We start from the raw sequence: 21,486 nt of genomic DNA on the forward strand, positions 1-21,486 counted from the left end.
CCAGCATGCTGATGGTGAATCAAGTTAATCGAGCGTTTTCTCCTACAATCACCTGCCATCAAAAGCAAGCTATAATTATTCATTAACACGTCAAGTGGCACACAGCTTTTTATTTCCATTCAGCTCTTAAGCAGCAACGGCCGACAATTATCCAGAACAAATGACACCTTGCTCTCCTCATCTTTAGCAAACGCTAGTAGTTGGGGTCTCTGGAGAGACATCAAAGTATTTTTGGTGGCCTTTAAATGACGTCAGGAGCTCCACTGCTTTACCAAAACAACAAAAACACATACCAGGGAAGAAAAAAATAATGGTTTCCTCGATGAACACATGATCTTACAAAATGTCAAGTATGCAAAACATATTTGTGGTGAAACGTAATAAAAGGATATTTCAAAACAAGTATTATGAGTTTGTGAATCAAGCAGCCGACAGGTAAAGATCATGGAGGGTATTCAGTGCATATATGCATGTGTGGTTGCGTGGCTGGCCATCTTCCCACTGCCCGCCCTACCATGAGGGCCGCTTTATTTTGCAAACACAACATATGTGCATGTACACGTGCGAGGCCACAATCAATTTGTGATCCCCTGACTGATCCAGCCAGCCCAGCGAATCCACCAGAATGGCATCTTTGTGCTGACAAGCAAACAAAGAAATAGATTCAGTTGTTCTGGGCAGAAAGGGGAACCTACAGGGGTGTTTGACAACAGAACAAACAAAAGGGAGATGGGAATTTATCAGTGCGGAGCAATTTGAGAGCAGCCCAGTCACAGAACAGCAGGCCACGCTCAATTAAACTATCATTAATAGTCGTGAAACGGCCTGCGTGTGTGCTTGTATCTGGGTCAGATGATTTGCTGTTATGCAGAAGCAGCGTGTTGAGAGATTGCTGCACATGAAGTGAGCTTTGTGTTTCATCCAAAAAAATTGAAGATTGGGAAGACTTGAAGCTGCAGCTTAGCCGTGAGATGGAACTTCTTGGCAGCGTTTGCATTAGAACCTGTTGGGCACGTTGGCGTCTCCTTGATGCCAAAGTCAGGCGACTTTGTGTGACTGTTTATATCAAGAAGATATGGAAAACGAGTAGATATCAGTTCTTAAATTAAACTTTTATGATCCTTTTTTCTACAAGTCGTTATTTGTACAACCACATTAACCCCATTATGTGTTCAATGATCAATAGATATGTTTAAAAATAAATATAGAGACGAATGAATATAAGAGACATATTTGAAAAACAGAGATTTTTAGCATCATATATTTTTTAGATATTAAATATAAGAGAAAAACAACTGATTTCTGCATGGCATTAATAAATACACACAACTTTTTTAGATTATATATATATATATATATATATATATATATTACAGCAAAACAAAACCTGAACAATACTGCATTTAATATTGGAAACATTGGCAAGAACTACTTTGTCATTTACATTTTCTCCATAATGATATATAATTTTAAGAAGTAACAAAACTCATTCTAATGTATTCATGTAATCATTGGCGGTTTTTTTTAAACAAAAGCATTTAAGTGGATTTATGATTTGAAGGTATGAATTTTATTAGAAGATTTGGTGTTTATTCATTTAACTCATTTAAAGAAAGACAGTGATGCATTCCAAAGATAGAATCTTTTTAGTATTTACCAACTTGAGATGTTGTTTCCGTCTTTGTGAACTCATAAGACCTCTACGCACAGTTAAGATACTAAGAGACACAGGTCAAAATGCATTGATATAGCAACATATTGTCAGAATCTTAAATGTTCTTTAGTTTACAGAGGCTTCTCTGTAGAAACTGCGTTATTAAACGTCTCCATTAGGTTACAAAAAAAACTATTAATGAGGTCGATAAATCAAACAAGACTCAATCAGTTACGTACAAACTTAATTAAAAAGAAAATCAACTTTAATTAACTCGGTCAACATGCCTCATTGCATTAATGCTGAACCAGGTTTCTCTTTCAGGATCAACCATGACACGTTGGACGTTACCGAGGTTTTGTACAAAACCCTAAAGTTGCAGGATCAACATCAATTTGTCTGATTCGTTCTATTCATTTAAGGACACAGTATTCTGTTATTTAGGCCGGTTGTGAAACAAGTTTATCCTTGTAAGTCCTTATAAACAGAAGTGGAATTGCGCAAAAGAAGTAACACAATCCTGTTAACCGTCATCTCAGACAGGTTGTCAAGTGGACTGAGGGGTTCTAAGTACTAGAGAATGGTAGCTAAATGACTAAGTCAAGCATCAACATCAACAAAAGTTTCCACTGCTCAACGTGAACATTTATTTCCATTATGTCAAAAGCTCTGATCACCCTTTCAAAAACAATTTTCCTCCTAAATGACAACTGTTGGAAACGTGCTGAGTGAACCAGGGGGACAAACCATGAAAGAAAGAAGGGAAAGAGAATGAGGAAGTGGACCATACTTTCCCTGGAGTGTGACATGCTGATGGTTTTTGAAAGAGGAGATAAACGGTGGCAGTGATGCCAGGAGCTCATTAGAATACATAACCTCTTACAAAAGCTGCTGCAAACTGAAAGAACATTTTCATCACATCGCAGACATGCAGCAGCCATAAATCTACAATCTCATCAGTCATAAAGCCCTGTGTTGTAGGCCAATTCCACACAGCAATAAAGTTAAGGATTAATTCAGATTTCTATTTAAATTGAATTGCTCTCATATCCTTGCATTTAGTTTAACAATTTTTTGTGTCAAAGGCTTGTTAGAATATTCCTGAGACGCATTGTGTGGAAAGGCTTGTTCAGAGACAACACAAGGGACAAAACAATAACATTTGTTTTGAGAACTTTGTGTCATCTTGACCCTGAGATAACACAAGGTTTAAACTATTACAAACGAATAAAGGTAGTTTGGAAAAAAAAATTGGATTGTATTGCTTTAAAATTGGAGAGAAAGGCATTCACTTAAATCTACGTTTTACTTGAAATGTTTGCAGATATATAACCGTTTTTTAATGTTTATACAATAACAAGTTTATTACTAACAGTTCCAGTTGCTTTTTGTTACAAATTCCTGAGTCGTCCACAACCATGGAAATTCCAATTATGTATACCAATATGTACTGGAAAGCTGCTCTTGAATCAGGAATCTAAATTTTGTTTACAACTCTCTTCACTCCCCCTCTGTGAACTCATCACACCTCGTCCCATTTATCGCATATTCTGGCGAGAAAACTTTAAGCAGTGCGAGTCTGATCGAGCTGCACGTTTTGATGCATTTTTTATTTGTATGCTCTCAACAGCTCGGGCGTGAAAAATGGAAAATAACGGAAGGAGGATTTATAATAAGAGCACAGCCCCCTAATAATAAGTCTCACATGATTGATACGCATTTAACAGTTGTTGAATTTAATTTGCCTGGTCGGTGTTCAACCGTTTAAAAAAAAAAAAGAAAAAAATCTGGTTTACATACGAGTTAAATAATGTTTGGTCTGATAAATCTTTTGACTTAACTTTTTTATTCCATTTTTAAGTTATTTACTTTAAAGCAGCTCTAAGCTATTTTTAGTCGAGCGACATCAGTGGACTAAAGTGGGAGTGTTTAGCCCGATGGGAGACCACATTTCCCATGAGCACTCGCTAAACCAAAAGTTGCAAAAGTTGCCATGTCCCGGTTTGCAGCAGTTGGACGAATTTTCTGTTTATAGACTTCCATTGTCTGAATGAAGGATGGATACTGATGAGGTAATGAATCAGATTGTGGATAATGAAATATGATACGAGTTATGACGGCTTTGTAATTAACATAAGTTGAACTTTATTTTTGTACCGTAATTCTCCCCCCCACCACACTAGTGCGATATGTAGCATGTTCACACCATCTCCAAGAACTTTTACAGTGAAAATAAAAATAACACAAAACACCTCAAGTCATGGTATATGAGTCATTCAACTAGTTTTAAGTTGATCATCAAGTTATTTTATTACAAAAATATTAAAGGTACCCAAAACTACCCAGAGCTGCTTTAATGCAAAACAGCTGCAGTCATTATTTTGTTATTAAAAGAAAATGTGTCTAAAAGAATCCAGATATACCACCTTCACACTGCACCCTCATTTATCAATAGCCAGAAGAGACCAACACACGTTAAGCAGCAGATGTCATGTCAAGATCAAGTTTGTTGAATAAAGAGAAGAACTAGTTCCAATGGAAGCAAGATAGTGACACGGTGCACTAGGAATAGATTGAATCTCTTGCCGTCTTTTATGAATTCAGGGTGAGAGTCAGCCATTCAAGTAGAAAAAAAAGGGGAAGAATGGAGTGCGACACTAATCTCAGGACGGCTGCTCTTTTTAAGAGTCAAACAGGCAGAAAATCCTGCGAAGTCTCGCAGCAGGTAGGCGACGCCAAAAGGTTGGTCCAGGAATGAAAATGATATCACTGCAGCGTCTCAACCTGGCCAGAGAAAAGAGTCGAGCCACAACTGACCATGACCAGCTCCCTGCTTTAGTCCGTCTTAAAAGATGCTAAAAATCTCAAACCTTACATTTTATTTACCCATAGTGATGAAGTCTAAACCAAAATATCTGTTTAATCAAAAACATTTTTTACATGAGTATCAGCCAGTAAACGACTGGACTGCATTTTATCTCATCACAAGTGGCTCCTGACTGGGTTTACGTGTGAACCGCCTACAGACTAGAAGACCATGTGTTTTCAAGTAGGATGACTCTAGATAGCACCACCACTGCCCCCCAATTATACAAAAAGGCTTTTAACTCTATCTGGTGTTTAAAAGTCAAGATAATTTCTGTGTAATTAACCTTAAATTAATAGAGACACAGCCAGAGAGAACCGGAGCACGGCGTACGAGTTTCACCAGATTTAACCTCCTGCCCAGTTGAGATAAACAGGAAATGCTTTGAATAATACAGGATCAAGATAGATGGCCGCTTTCCTGTCAGCAACAAGGAAATGGCTGGGGATGCTATTTCTGATAAAAAGGTACATTAGGCAAATGTTGTTTGAAGGGAAAAAGGTTTTTCATGTAAAAAGTAGATGAAGTGTTGATGGATTCCAGCTCCTTCAGAAAAAATATTTTCCAGGTGAATTATATGTCTTATAAAAGCAAGTCTAGGTCTGATGAGATGCGTCTGTTGTGTGAAGGCAGCGAGTCTTATGAAATAATTTCAACAAAGTCTCACCTCAGCAAGGCACAAGTGACTCAGAATCTGAGAGTCTTTGAGCTTAAATAACGTCCAAAAAATGTCAAATAAATATGTCAAATGTTTCTTACATTACAGTCCAAGTATGACAACTTAATAGGGAGTTTAATTAAAAAGCGTTTTAAATCTTGATATCACCTATTAAATTATATCACCTCACATGATCTGGTATTGTACGCATACCACAAAAAGAGTTAACGTTGCACCAGTGAGAAAGAATATTTTGAAATCTTGTCTTTGTCCATTCAACGTATTCTAGCTTTTGAACTTTTAAGCATAGTAGAAGGTATTATAACTCAAGCACTTTCTCATAATTGATTTTTTATTTTATGAGCTCTCCCTCATCTCTTCTCCCTGTAAAACAATACGGTACACTAGGTTTAGGATTCCTTTCGGCACAATTGTTGATAACACTATTGCATCGAGCAACTGTAAAAGTCTACAAAACTTGCTGCCTTTCTAGGGCCGTAAATAAACAGTTAACAAATTATAATCAAACCAAAGTCAGCTGCTCTTTGACGTAGCAGAAAATGACATACAATTCTGAATTGGGGAAGTTTTACTTTGATGTTTCCGGCTAATGACGACAACTAACTTGAAGCACTGAACTGTAAATGTATAAAAAAAAGATTGATGGCCTTAATTACTTACACCCTGAACTTATCGTGTTTATTATGAATCATGTCTTCCTGCTGCATGTTCTGCAAATCAATATGTATCGATGTTCTGTAAGTTGCATACGACTACTGAAAAGGAAGTCATGGTTTCAAAACAGATATTTAAATTGTGTTCATTTATTCCTCAGACACCTAAAACGTACGATGACATAAAGTATGAAATAAGCTTACTTATGAACTGTATCATTGATTGACTAATAAGGGATTCCATTCTAATGTAATCCAAATGCTTAATTCTATCTGATAGAATATGAAAAATAAATGCATAATTAGTTCATATTTTTATTGGCCCACATTTCAGAAATTTAATGAAACAATGTAATAAGAAACGTCTTTGGTCCATAGAAAAGGGGTGAGTTGCTTTCAATCAGTAAATTATAGCATTACGTCTGCACATCATTTGGTATTTTGTAGCTAAGAACATTGAGGTATAAAGCAATGTTTGTCTGCTGCATAATTAAGTCATACAACAAAAAAAATGTACATGGTACAACTGAGATAACTAAGAATAAAATCAGAACAATTACCCTCAATTATCAAGGCATTCATGTTGGTTTTATTACCAGGGAGATATAATAAAGATCCTTTTCAAACGTTTTTAAAATCTTTGAAAACTAAGCTTACACTCTGATATTAACATATTGAGAAGTTTCATAGTAAGTACTAAGATAGTAAACAACCAATTATCAGTCAGCCAATAGACAAATAGATACAGTAAATAAAAAAAAGTACAATCATTATTATACAAAGACAGAACGGGATACATTACCATAAAGGTTTATTTGACCCACACTGCAGAACAGTCGGAAAAAAACTTTTAATTAAATTTCACAAACCACACAGCATTTTTTTTTATGAGATAAAAAACGTTTTACTTAATGCTCACACATCCTTACACACTCATTTTAAAAGAGACTTGTTATGCTTTTCAATTATTTTATTAACATTAGTTAGCCGTCACCTTTACTTATGTTGCATACTTTCTCCAAATGTTCAAAGGTTATCATAATTTATGATGCTGATAATGGTGTTGATGTGAAGCTACGCTATGGGTGAGAGAAATTCAATTGTAAAAAAGGAAAAAAGGTAATATGACAGAACTCATAAGGCAGGAAGGAGCAGTATCTTGGCAGTACAAACGCCAACAAGAATGTGTGTCATCAAATATTCCCAGGATCTCTGGAAGTGATGCTCGAAGTTTACACTCAATCCCTTAGGCGCGAGAGTAAATTTGACTCCTGACCAATTGTGTACTAAGAGCTCCACTCAAACAAAGGCCATGAACAGCCTAAAGCAGTTGAGTAAAATTTCATTTAATGTTTAAGTAGCTTCTGTTGAGATTATATGGCCTTACCTTTTTTTATTGATAATAAACAGCAACGCACTTGACGGAGAATAATTACACAAATGAAACAAGCCTGTCTTAAAGTGCAATAGAATAGCCACTTAAACCTTAATCCGCTTTTTAATGTTTGCTTGAATTAAATCATAAATTTACTTTAACATCTCTAATGACATGCACAATGTTATCCCAGACAAAAGTGGATATTAAAAGAAGAATACGTTGGCGCAAAATCCAGTCCAGTGCCGAATTGCATGTACGTATAATTACCACCTAAACGAAATATCATCCATAAATCTTAGCTAAATAATAAGAAAACCATCTATTGTCTATTTTTCTATTGCCTGTAAAGGACTTTGGTAAACATCCTGCTAGACATTTTTTTTTACAGAGGACTCCAAGCTGACTCAAGTTTTGATTCTTTAAGCACCTAAGCACACCTCAAAAAGCCTTTTGTACAAGCTGTTACTCAAACACTTTAACTCCAAAAAATCACAACAGAATACAAACATAGACAGTCTGCATGTTATAAAGTGCAAATATGCAGAAGTATTATCATTATTTTACAAAGATTCTTCTGAATAACACAGCTGAAATCATGCATTGGTAAACCTTGTATAGATACAGTACTGTTACAGAACATATTCTACACCTCGTAGTCATACTTAAGTGAAATCAAACCGTCTGTCAAACGGTGTAAATTATAGGAAATTAACGTGAAACCCCCCCAATAGTGGTTCTTCTCAGTTCCGATGCCGTCTGGCTGATGTTTTGGACACTTTTAAATGCTGGCGAGCTTTCACTGGTAGCATGAGTCTAAAACCCACACGAGTGGCTCAGGTAGTTCAGCTCATCCGAGTGCTTACACTGTGCTGGACGTTTGGCATTTGCCAGAACACAACAAGCTTGGCCAATCCGCCACTGGTGCCATGTGCTCTTTACAGATGAAAGCAGGTCCACATAGAGCACATGTGACGGACGTGAAATAGTCTGGAGACGCAGTACAGAACTTTCTGCTGCCTGCAACATCATCCAGCAGGAGGTTTGGCAGTGAGTCAGTAATGGTGTTGGGGTGGTACTCGAGTTCTTACTAATGCAAGACAAAGTGGCTGAAGTGTGTCAACACTTCCTGCCCGCCCGTTAGCCAGACCTGAATCCAATTGACTAACTTTCAAAAAACTTCATGTCTCACTCCAACCATCAACGCTACGTAGCACTACAGACTGTCCAAGAGTTGGTGGATTCTTTGGTCCAAGTCTGGGAGGAGATCCCATAGAAGACCATCTGCCACATCTGCCAGGGGCAGGTCCAGCCATTGTAGGGAGGACATACAGGCACATGGAGGCCACACACACTTCTAAGCCTCATTTTGACTCGTTATAAGGACACTCCATCAGGGTTTGTCAGCACATTCAACTATGTAAAGAACAACATTTTTCTTTTGAATATTTTTACCATTTAATGCAAAGAAAATGATCGTAAACCATTTGTGTGCCATACAAAGTGGATACATTTAAAAGAAAAGGAGTGCAATAAATTAAAACAAAAACAAAAAACAGAGATAGTATTCATAAGAAGGATAACTAAATAACATTGCAGTAAAAAATAAAATAAAATGAAATAAATAATTAAAAGAAAACTATCAATTCCCCTTCCTTTCGCCACAGTATGTCAACCAGGACTCATAATCTGAACCTTCAAAATACAAGTGTATAAATAAATTTATGAATAAATAGTGATAGCAAATCAGACAAACACTGGGCTGAAGCTGGAATTCAGGCATTGCTGGACTCATACAGGACATGAAATTAAAGACTATGACACGTTGCCTTGGATCAACATTTTAAATAAGAATATTTCATTAATTCAGGTCTAGGATGTGTTATTTTAGTGTTACCTTAATTTTTTTAGCAGTGTGTATAGGATTAGTGCATGTACTAAAAGTACGTACACGAAAACAGTCAATTTTATTCGATTTCTTTTTAAAGTTAGGTGAAATTCTTTGAACATAATGTTATGTTTACTTATTGCATTTATTGGGAAGGTCTTACTGTCGCAGTTAAGATGTTTGATGTAACAGAAGGAAGTCATTGTTGCACATTTCAAAACCTTAATGCACTTTATTATTTCCTGTGACGCAAGAAAGTATCAGAAGACAATCTATGTGACCAGTTAAATAAAATATACTTTAAAGCTACAATATTGGTTCAGACATTGACTGCATTTCATTTAATACCAATCTCTCATACTAACTTAAAAAGCATACCAAAATCATCAAAACTAACAAGACCATTCAACAACGGAGTATAAAAAAGAGAAGTATTACAGAGAGCGAGGGCAATGTCCCTTAAACAATATTATATAAAGTAACAAACCAAGCAGAGACAACTTCAAATCTTCATATATTTTCCCCTTTACCTTCTTGGACATGTATTCTCAGTGTAATCCGCCTGCCATCGTACCACTATTATAGCAATGAAAATAAATAAAGTTATTGTGATATTTTTGCTCACTAAATCACTAAGGTTTCCCAGGATTAGAATTAAGGTAAACCAGAGTCACCTGATGATGTCTAAATCTTATTGCAAAGGTCCACCAGGAAAAAAAAAAAAGATAACAAAGCCGGTCCCAGTCATTTCTTCTACTTTAGTAAGAAGCATCAAATAAATATTATAGGTATTGATGCATGTCGATGTGACGTGCACGTGCTTCATTTGAATGTGTCAGTCTGTCAACATGTCAAATAAACAACAGTCCACATTTACACAACTGGCTCTGGAAGCAGCACCTCTGAGCAGAACAAGGTGGGTAAGAGGAAAACAACAATTGTGAATTATTGAGACAAATATAATAATTTAGATTGTATATATATATATATATAGGTCAGTGCTTCTTCTAATGTTAGGGGAAGTCCTTGAAATTTCCCACAGCAGCCCACTGATACATTTACTAGTCTTCCTACTATAATATTAAACTCAAAACTTTAATGGCACTTTTGTGTACAGGCTATAAGCAAAAAAAAAGGAAAAATAAAGCAATCACATTATATTTTCCATCCATCAGTGCCATCCACATCCCACCAGCATTTTGTCACAGACTCAACTGACAACTTCTCTTTTTGGTTAAATAAACCTTCAATCCAGCATTGCTTTTCATTATCATTTTACATCTTTGAGCATTTTAATTGAGAAATAAAATGTTCAAACTAAATGTGAACTGATGGGCTTTGTCAAAAATGTCAGTTGAAAAAAAAAAGAATATGATTAATTTGATCCACAAATAAACATTTACACTTTTCGATTGATGCAGGATGACAGTTGACAGGCGCTACTCTATTGCTTTTATTTGGCAACATCTAAATTATGTAATAGCACACGTATCCATCGGTGACCTTTGCTTTGGGATTGACACGTCACACACCATTAGCCATCTGCTCAGCAAGTAAAAGCAGCACCACAGGACCCTTTACAGACAATGCACAGGCTGCTCAGCCTGAACACGATCAATACAGTTTGGTGCCAGAGGCCGCTTGCCTTCGCAGCTCCTCGTCGCTCAGACGCGTAAGCAGCATCTTCTTGCATGGTCAACCACACATCTATCTGCTGTGAATCGGTTAGAAGGCGATGAAAGGAAATGGTTATACAGCTAGATGAAAAATCAACAACTTAGAATTCACACACGTCTCTAAGACACAGTCATGTGGGAAAATATCTAAACAAATGTTGTGTACCGACGCTTAGTTCCGAGTTAAGAGCAGACAATTCAGAAGAATACACATTATGGTACTTCAAAGTAAAACTATAGAGACAAATCCCTTTGTCTGAGACTCACCATCACGAGGTTTCTTAGATTTTCGACTCCAATCATGACATTCTTTACCAAGATAAATAAGAAAAATAACTTGTTGACCATACATTTTGGCATTTTGCTTCGGAAGAAATTTCCTTGTGACTTTCTATATGTGAAGACTTTCCGAAGACGCTCGCTCAAGAGGTTGGTTTCAAATGGAAACGAAGGTGACGTCATGCCCTGAAGTGATTAACTAAAGAGTTACCCTCCAGTACAAGCACAGATCCATAGTATGAATAGCTGCAAATGTATTTTAAAGTGTGTTCAATCAGAGACTTGTCATTGTTCAACATACAAGGACAAACCAAACTATGGTTGAAACTGCAGCTGAAGATGAAGCCAACAATCACAAAAACTATCAAAAATATCAACAACTTTAAATGTACAATCATTTGAATAAGTGTATCTTTCAAAGGGAAAAGCCAAAGTGTCCCCTCTTAAGAAAAAAATGATCCTATGTTTAAGAAGAGATAAAAATGCAAGATGGTTTTTCTCCAATCTGTGTTCATTTGTCTCCACTTTTCAGATCCTATAGCTCAGCTGGACCATTTAGAGGTTGACGACAGCTACAAACAAGATGAAGTCATGTCCTTGCGTACTCAGTGGCAGGCCAAAAAGGGAACGAGATTGAAACCACTTAGCTATGAACTTGTTAAACAAGCCAGCTGTCATTTGTCATAGATGTGATCCAAGAGCTACACTGTTAGAAAATGCTTCGACAGACAATTTGGCCAACTTTCATATAGTGTTTCTTCTACTCATGAATACATTCAAAATTCAAGCTGAAGAAAGGTTAAGTTTTACAGAGAGATTTTACACTAGAACACAATAGCTATAGAAAAGTAAACAGAAAATCAGACCTGGTTCGATAACTTGTCTGAACGATAATTATTTAAAGCTGTTTTGCGTATCCATGTTTCACTAAAATCATCTACATCATGAAGCTTTGCAGTAGTAGGTCCAGGTCGGGGTTCTCTTCAGAGTTTCTGAGAGACTTTTGGAAATCACCCAACGAGCAACTTACTCTCATTTTGTATGTCTCAATGTATTCAAATCCACATACTGCTCGAATGCATCAGTTACTAAATTCTACAGTTTCCGGTTTTTCCGTGAGGTGGTAATTCTTTATAAGACGTTATAACGAACTAATGGATAAAGGCGTCATGTTTATGTCAAACTTTCTAAAGGTGGTATAATTATTCAATGAAGTAAAGTAGAAGTTATTGGTGCCACCATTTCACAATTTTAAAGTAGAAATAATATTTATAAAATTGTTTAATTGAACAATTTTGTTTGTAGAAATACATTTTTGTCACAAGATTGAAGTGGTAATCATTATATTTAGGTGAAATACTGCTTTTCACTACTGAAGGAACAAACTACTATAAACGAAAGACAAGAAAGCTCAAGGTTGCTGCATTTAAAAGGTGTGGATGATAAAAGTGGTTGATTTAAAGAGTTGTCCTACACTCACTGAAAGAGCTCAACATTGGGACACTCACACAGTAGCTGAGGCGAAAGCAATTTAATCACCTCACTCCACAAGCCCCATGCAATGAGTAATTTGTGTTTGTTTACTTTTATTTATGGGCTGAGGAGAAACTGCATGGATCATAAACACCACCTGCCTCGAATATAAACAAGAGATAAAACTGTCAATGATTGGAGAAACTATTGGTGTCACCACTTTCCTTCTGGACCCAACTACACGGGTTCCCTCTTCTTGTCAGATTTATCAGCTCACATATTTCACCATGAACATTTCTTTCCTGCTCCAGTTGACCCATTTAAGTTTAAAGGACAGATCTCGTATTTGAAGATGAATAACCAACTTCTCCTCACCCACTCTGGCTTCAACCCTCCATAATCAAACATGTCTGCTATAAAATGAAATTAAAAAAAAATGTCAACAAATGCAGTGAGAATCCAAAGGTTAAGACTGTTTTAATCACTGCTATGTTTAACAGCTTTTGGATGTTGGCTTCACAAAGTTCCATTCTGGCCTAAGACAAAGTTAGATTTTTTAATGAATGCAAGTCATTTAGAGCGGTCTGCAAATAAGCATTTACACTTTTGATTGATGCACGATCACAGTTGACTGGCGCTACTCCCTTAACTTTATTTGGCAACATCTTAATGAAGTAACAGCGCATGAATCCATCGATGACCGAAAACATCTCACCCTTGCCTGTTGCTTATGAGATTTATATCCAGTCTAATGATTTAAACGAAGATTTTCTACAATCTCCTTCATAAGTAAATAAAGAAAAAGGGTAAATCAAAACATGAGATTCTAAATAACAAGACTGTAGGTGAAGTTTGTCTAGTACAAAGTTCGGATAATCGTCACTGGATATTGTGAACTGTTTCTAAATTGATGTTTTACAGCAAGTCTGTTCACAAAGCTGTTCCTTGTAGCTCTTTAACTCATAACTAAGTTGTATTTGAATAAGATAATATAGGAAAGATATGACAAACTGTACTTTCCATTCTTTACCTTTTAATTAAAATAAGGAATGGAAATGTAGTACTAAAGAAAACACAAACATGCTTAAGTGAAATTCTAAATATTCATACAATTGTGTAAAAACATGTTAGACTTTGTTAAACGGAATAAGGAAATACAGTGGTCGCCATATCGCAGTTCAATGTTGTGGTCTAGCAGTTTTATTTTGCATACAGTACTGCATATTTAAATATATTGCAGCGGGTTTCTTTTTACTTCATTTTACAAGTGATGCACAGCTCATGTCAAAACACAGACAAACTTCTCATCCAACAGCTCTCGCTCTCTTTCCCCTTAAGCCCGTGAACCAAAACACACTTCCTCTGGCTCAACTGGTCAGTCTCATGACACCTGACCTATGATAAACCCTGAACCAAACACTACAAATTTAATACAATTTTGGTTCGATGTAAAAAAGGAGGAAAACGATGTTACAGACAAAGGTGGAGATGAAGGCTGGTTGCAGTGCTAATGCGGGTTACAGGTTGAATAATAAAAGATAAGATCATGTTGTTTCAATTATGTAGGTTTTTTGAGTGTATAAACTATGAGAATGTGGAAAATGTTAATAAAGGTTTTATTAAGAGTGCAGGGAGTTATGATGAGGCCTAGACATGTAAACGAATAGTGGAAAAATCTACAAACAGTCAATATTTTGAAGATTTCGTTTTTTATATTTGGAAGGGGTTTCCAAAACATTATCCCACAATACACAGGGACCAGTGGACATTAAGTGCTTCATTTGAGGTTTTAACTTATGTTTACTAGTTATTTGCAACAACAAAAAAGGTTTATTGTTTAATTAATCTTCCATTGTTTCTATCACTATTTTATCAATTCAAGCTAGTTTTTTTTTAACCGTGTAAGCTAGCATTTCACATGAACCGACACCTCGGTACAACTTTGTTCAAAAGACGCAACAAATACATCTTGTTTCAGATCTTCACTACCGGATATGTGTTTGTTGAGGGGTTGACTTTCTTTGAATCTTTGAAAGGCAAAGAAAATATGACCCACACAAAAATAAAGGATTTAAAGGTCTGTTTCCTAGTTTCTGTGCCTTGATCAAGTTCCAAATATATAATTTACATGACATTATTTGCAGATTGTATTACTTTAATCCTCACCGGAAATGTTCGAATTTATAAAAGTTGCATGTCCTGTTATTTATTTGCACATTTTATAGACAAATGTTGTTTTTTATATCCTGGAAGAAAGCAACTATAAAAAAAATGTGGCTGGGTTGCAGCAGAGACAGCGAAGGGTCTGGGGGGCTTGGCTTTATGGTTGGGCAAGTACAGCAGCACAGATAAGTACACATTTCTGCTGATGAAGTTTCTTCTTTTTTTTTTTACATTAAACGGTCTTACATAAACTATTCTACGGTGCTCAGTGAGGGGTGGTCTAGTTTATTCAATACATGTTAGACAAGAGATTACAAAGTGCAAAGTTGCTCATAGTTTAATGAAAGAGGTGAAGAATACTGCAACCCAAGCCCTCCAGGGCAAAGAGTACTTCAATTCCAATGTTGATGTGTAAATTCAGCAGATAGTCCAGATGCTCACTTTATCAAATCAGCATCTGCAGTCTTTTCTTGAAAGCCCAATGAAACAGAATTAATGAGACAACACTAGACATCAGCATCAAGAGATATTTCGGGATAATTTTCAACAAATGTGAGCAGGAGATTATAAATAAGCAAATCCTCCAGGCCTTCTATCACTTTTTGAGGTGAAGAAATACTAGACTTTACAGTTGCCTGGGCTTTCAATGGTTGACCATTGACAAGAGAAGTGGTTGCAAGGCCAAGTGACATTTGCTGGTTTCCTATTTCCTCTTAATCAAGAATTGTGAAATCATTTTCAAATAGTAAATTTACATTTTCATTTATAGGAGCCAGCCTGTTGTACTCCTTTATGTTTAAGGAAGAGGTCTAGAATTTTAGTAAGATGAAACATCACCATAAATGCCTTCCTAATATTTTTCATCTTAAAGACTCCAAGAAGTCATGCACGTTCTTACACAACTCATTAAAATTGATGTGCACCGCTCTGGATCAATACACGTCTTGTTCCATGAGGTAAAACACAAACAACAACATTTCAGAATTAATAAAACGATGCGTCACACTCGTGTTTAAGAACTTAAAAATATAGAGGAAAAGTCTCAGATGTAGGGTGTGTTTGCAATTCTAGCTTTAATAGGTTTTTCTAAACGCTTCTGTAATTATTTTAGGTAGGACAGGTTTTCAGCGAGGCTGAACTTCAGCAAAAAATAACTTTTATAATGAGATTTAATGTCTCAGAGCGAAGCTATGCTGTGGGTGTGAGATCACAAAAAAAGATTAAAACACTATAGGATCTCTTTAGGTATTTTAATAAATAAGCAGAAATTGATGAGGAAAACTTTACTTGGATGAACGTCTTCCGACAGCAGTAGTGACTGAATATCAACGCTAAAAGTGTCTATAATGAGAAAACCCATTTAAAAGTATATCCACTAGACGCAGCAAGACTTCTAAGAATAAGGACATAACATGTATTATTAACACCTAACGAATAGACCCCATTTGCTGATAATGCTGTGGGACTATTATGCTGGAGGAGTGAATGCTGTGACAAAAGTTCTGCAGAATGTGAAACGGGTCTGCAGCGGGAGCTGCATGCGAGGTCTCAGAGAGTCCTCATTAGTGCCACTTGGTCAACACATGATGTATTAACAGTGCCACGACGGCGCTCCCTGCCAATCCTCTGCAGTCATGATGTGGCAGCTGCCTCCATTTCTCCCCGCTAATGACTATTTCATTCTTCAGTCTGCAGTCGGCAACACTGACATTTTTGAAGAATCAAAACTTTTAAGATTTCATGGATATTTAAGAAGACATCCAGGCCATCATTAGCGTCAGACGAGTCCATCACACGCGGCGGAGAAATACATTGTACAAACCATAACTGATGCTCTGTGCCGTGGGTCAGAAAGACTCGGCTGTTAAAAGCGAAATAGAATTTAAATAGTTCATCTGTGGATTAAAAATAATGAAGATAAAAGACTACAACAAAAAAAGCTTTTTAAAAAAATGGAGGGATCCAAGATCCGAGCAAATACAAATAGGATTTTATTTGATTAAATATCTACAAAACAACAGTTAACCAAAATAAAAAATAAAAAACACAAGTCAGTGCAATTGACAAAAAAGAAGAAAAACATTCCTTGAACAAGATCATTGTCTAGATTTGCTAAATTAACTGTCAAAGTTCAACAGTAGGAAGCCCATTCATTCACCACATTCTTTTCTCGAATGTCATTGTCTTAATCTATGTTTGAATTAATGGGATTACATGAAGGATTAGGCGAGTGAAAAGTAGCCCTTAATTGTTATATTATTATATTATTATTATTATATAATTAAGCAGATTTACCAATTATGAAAGATGGGGGCTACTTTCATATGTGTTATCGATAAAAAATATATATATATTTTAGGAAACAGCTAAACAATATATTGAAGAAGCCCTTTGTAAAACACAAAGATTTAAAAAGACTATAAAACAAAATGTACAGTCAATGTGAATGTTGTGAACCCACACAATCCCAGTTGATGTCAACTATTTGAGGAACAATAAACAGCTACAAAGAGACAGGTTTTGTGGGTAACGCTGCACATTAAACAGCTATGAAACTCAAATCCTCCTGACACAGCAGCCTCAGAAAAGATGTTTCTTTATTGTTATGTTGCACAGCCATTTATGACAGCCATTAACACAATTAAAGTCATTTCAAGACTAATATTTCGTTTCAGAAAATAATTAAAGATGAGCACAGTTCCTTTCTCCCAGGATTATCCAGTGAAATGACTGCAAAAGAATAAACTTTTAAACACCAGATGAGTCGTGCAAAAGACAGATGTAAAACAATTTACAATTAATACAATTTAGTCCCCAATGAAACTCGGAGAAAAACATTTAATACGCCGCAGAGATAATAAAAGAGAAACCATTTTACCAATAAAAGAATTAGCTTTGAGAGAAAAGAGGATTCTAAACCAAGGCTGAAAAATCTACATCTGCATTTTCTTTTATAGCAGATCTATGCGATTCAGTAATGGATCAGATTGTGGATAATAGCATCTGCACACCATCCCTAATAACTTTTACAGTGAAAATAAAAATTAAAAAAAACACCTCAAGTCACGGTATACGAGTCGTTCAACTAGTTTTAAGTTGATGTGTCACAACAAGTTATTTTAGTACAAAAGGTACCCAAAACTACCCAGAGCTGCTTTAAACAGCCCAGGTTTTTTAGTGAGCAAAAATATAAAGTGTTTCTTTCTGCTTAATACAAATACACTTTATATTTACTATAATGCTTTAACTTTTCCTCATAAACACTACATCCTTACAATATTGACAACCTTTCTTGCACTGTCTTCTTAAATTCCCATCATTATTTTGGAGGTCCGTTGTCATGTAATGAACCACACTTGAGCAATATATGACCCATAGGACCAAAAGACCCTTTGACATTACTCATGTGATAATACAAAAAAGCATTCAAAAATTACAAAAAGCAAATTAACTTCGAAGTTGTTTTGTTTTTTTTAACAATACTATATACCATATTTTTTCTATCAGATTAAGGCATTATTTTGTTAGTCCCTTTTGTCTTTTTGGTTGACGCCCCCTTACAATGTTCTGCACATTCATAGCGAAAGTTAATAAATTAAAGTAAATTATTACTATAAATATTTAAAAACTTTAGAAATCATTCTGTGAAAATACAATTTCAGAATAATTCACAGTGCAATAAGTTAGAACTATCGCTTTTGGCTTTCCCTTTTCTTATTCTCTTGTTTTGATGCCAGGAATTATTAATTTAATACGTTTGCAGTCACACCCTTTTTCACATGGAGCACGAGTGTGAACATAATCATATACTCTGTAATAGACATGTAATAGATTCCCAAATGCTTTACTGTGGAATAAAATATCGACTTCAACATGTTGCTTAGTTTAATATCTAAATGTAGCGACATTTTAAATGTCTTATTGACGGTTTTTCTGTAAACATGACATTACATTTTCCATAACTATTAGTTTTTATATTTCTGCTCGCACGACTTTATATTGTACAATATTCTGCACATTCATAGCGCAAGTTAATTAATTAAAGTAAATTATTACTATAAATATTGAAAAGATTTAGAAATCATTCTGTGAAAATACAATTTCAGAATAATTCGACAGTGCAATAAGTTAAAAAAATATATCGCTTTTTGTTTTCACTTTTCTTATTCTCTTGTTTTGATGCCAGGAATTATTAATTTAATACGTTTGCAGTCACACCCTTTTTCACATGGAGCACGAGTGTGAACATAATCGTAAAAATTGTAATAGACATGTAATAGATTCCCAAATGCCTTACTGTGGAATAAAATATCGACTTCAACGTGTTGCTTAGTTTAGTATCTAAACTTTTTTATTGACTGTTATTCTGTAAACATGACATACGATTTTCCATAACTATTAGTATTTATATTTCTGCTCGACTTTATATTGACGTCTTAATAATATTATTTAAAAATAATAAAAACAAATAATTGACTGGATCATGGAGTCCATGACAGTTTGCTGGCATGAATTACAGTAGCCATGTAAACAAAGGTCTAGGGACCGTCAGCTTCAGCAAAAATACTAAAAAAAAAAACCAAACATGTGTGTGAAAGTTAAAGCATAAGATGTTTTCTGAGGTCAGTGAGTGACTCGGTCACACAAGTTAACTAGTAACCAGCTAGTCAGTGGCTGGTCGCTGAGGCCGCACAGGAAACAGCGCTGGATGAGGCGCGCCTCGAACAATTCCCAATCCTTACTCACCATTCTCTTCACTAAACAATGACATTCCTTGCTTTTAAACTCATGTAAACTATCTGGCAACAGCTCACAATCCTGCTTTTACACCATGAGCCTGTTGTTACAAGTCGGAAAAATCACAACCAAGGCTGGAAACAACCGGTGCGTTTTTCTAACAAATCACAATCCAAGTTGAGCGCGGAGCTCGAAGCTAACGATGCAACTTTTCTCTACGTACCAACTCCGTATTTTTCCTTCTTTGTGGGCACCCAGCGAGACATGCTCACTGCGGGGGGCGTCGGGCTGTGGTTGTTCCGCCTGTCGGGATAAGTCCAGGTGAGAGTTGAGGAGAGTAATTCACTTTTTTTTTAGTTTTCTGTGAGCAACCAAGAGCTACCCTGAGCAGCCATTTTCCAACAGTGACAGAAAGCGCCGCCAGGAGGAGAGAGAGAGCAGAGACTGCAGCTTCCTGCTCGAGCGTCCACGACTGGGGGCGGAAACTACCGAATGAACTTTCGGTTCGGCACTTTAGACTTTGTAACACGGCAGCCGAATAACTTTTTTTTTTTCATTAAATCACTTTTTTTTAACTTAAAATACTCCGTTTGAACAAACGCCTAATTTATTACTGACATTTTAAGAAGACTTTCTAACAAGTGAAATATAGTATGTGTATGTGTGTATGAATTATGTTATGACGCCTTTGTAAATAACATGACTTTAACTTTGTTTTTATACCGTAATTTGATATTAGGAAGGATGTTCACACCATCCCCAATAACTTTTACAGTGAAAATAAAAATCATACAAAACACCTCAAGTCACAGTATATGAGTCATTCAACTAGTTTTAAGTTGATGTGTCATCACAAGTTATTTTAGTACAAAAATATTAAGGTACACAAAACTCCCTTTTTTTTATTTAAAATAATCCGTTTGAACAAACTCAAGATTTATTACTGACATTTTCAACAAGACTTTCTAACAAGTGAAATATAGTATGTGTATGTGTGTATAAATTATGTTATGACAGCTTTGTACGTAACATAACTTTAACTTTGTTTTAAACCGTAATTTGATATGTAGCATGTTCACACCATCCCCAATAACTTTTACAGTGAAAATAAAACTCAAACAAAACACAAGTCACGGTATATGAGTCATTCAACTAGTTTTAAGTTGATGTGTCATCAAAAATGTACCCAAAACTCCCTTTTTTTAATTAAGATAATCCGTTCGAACAAACGCATGATTTCTTACTGACATTTTCAACAAGACTTTCTAACAAGTGAAATATAGTATGTGTATGTGTGTGTAAATTATGTTATGACGGCTTTGTAAATAACATGACTTTAACTTTGTTTTTATACCGTAATTTGATATGTAGCATGTTCACACCATCCCCAACAACTTTTACAGTAAAAATAAAAATCAAACAAAACCCCTGAAGTCACGGTATATCATTCAACTAGTTTTAAGTTGATGTGTCATCACAAGTTAATATTAGTACAAAAATATTAAGGTACCCAAAACTCCCTTTTTTTAATTTAAAATAATCCGTTTGAACAAACTCATGATTTATTACTGACATTTTCAACAAGACTTTCTAACAAGTGAAATATAGTATGTGTATGTGTGTATAAATTATGTTATGACAGCTTTGTACGTAACATAACTTTAACTTTGTTTTAAACCGTAATTTGATATGTAGCATGTTCACACCATCCCCAAGAACTTTTACAGTGAAAATAAAAATCAAACAAAACCCCTGAAGTCACAGTATATGAGTCATTCAACTAGTTTTAAGTTGATGTGACATCACAAGTTATTTGAGTACAAAAATATTAAGGTACACAAAACTCCCTTTTTTTAATTTAAAAGAATCCGTTTGAACAAACTCATGATTTATTACTCACATTTTCAACAAGACTTTCTAACAAGTGAAATATAGTATGTGTATGTGTGTATAAATTACGACTGATATTTCACTAGAAAAACTAGCCAATGAGAACCCAATGCAAATGATGCAGATGGGGAAGCACATTTACAATAGTTATTT

General features: G+C 35.5%; 1 protein-coding gene across 3 annotated transcripts in view; it reads right to left on the reverse strand.

The window, feature by feature from the left end:
- Positions 1-20,080, reverse strand: part of dock1 (dedicator of cytokinesis 1) — a 137,989-nt gene extending 117,909 nt beyond the window's left edge. Inside the window, exon 1 of one of the 3 annotated variants that reach the window (XM_087784232.1) lies at positions 19,667-20,080. In XM_087784232.1, the coding sequence (XP_087640358.1) occupies positions 19,667-19,709 (43 nt within the window). In that variant the 5' untranslated portion in view covers positions 19,710-20,080. The remainder of the gene's footprint in view (positions 1-19,666) is intronic. The other 2 variants (XM_087784231.1, XM_087784233.1) reach the window with 2 other exon arrangements.
- Between the last annotated feature and the right edge of the window lie 1,406 nt (positions 20,081-21,486).

Source organism: Callionymus lyra, chromosome 2 (genome assembly GCF_982586985.1).
Source record: "Callionymus lyra chromosome 2, fCalLyr1.hap1.1, whole genome shotgun sequence".
NCBI lineage: Eukaryota > Metazoa > Chordata > Actinopteri > Syngnathiformes > Callionymidae > Callionymus > Callionymus lyra.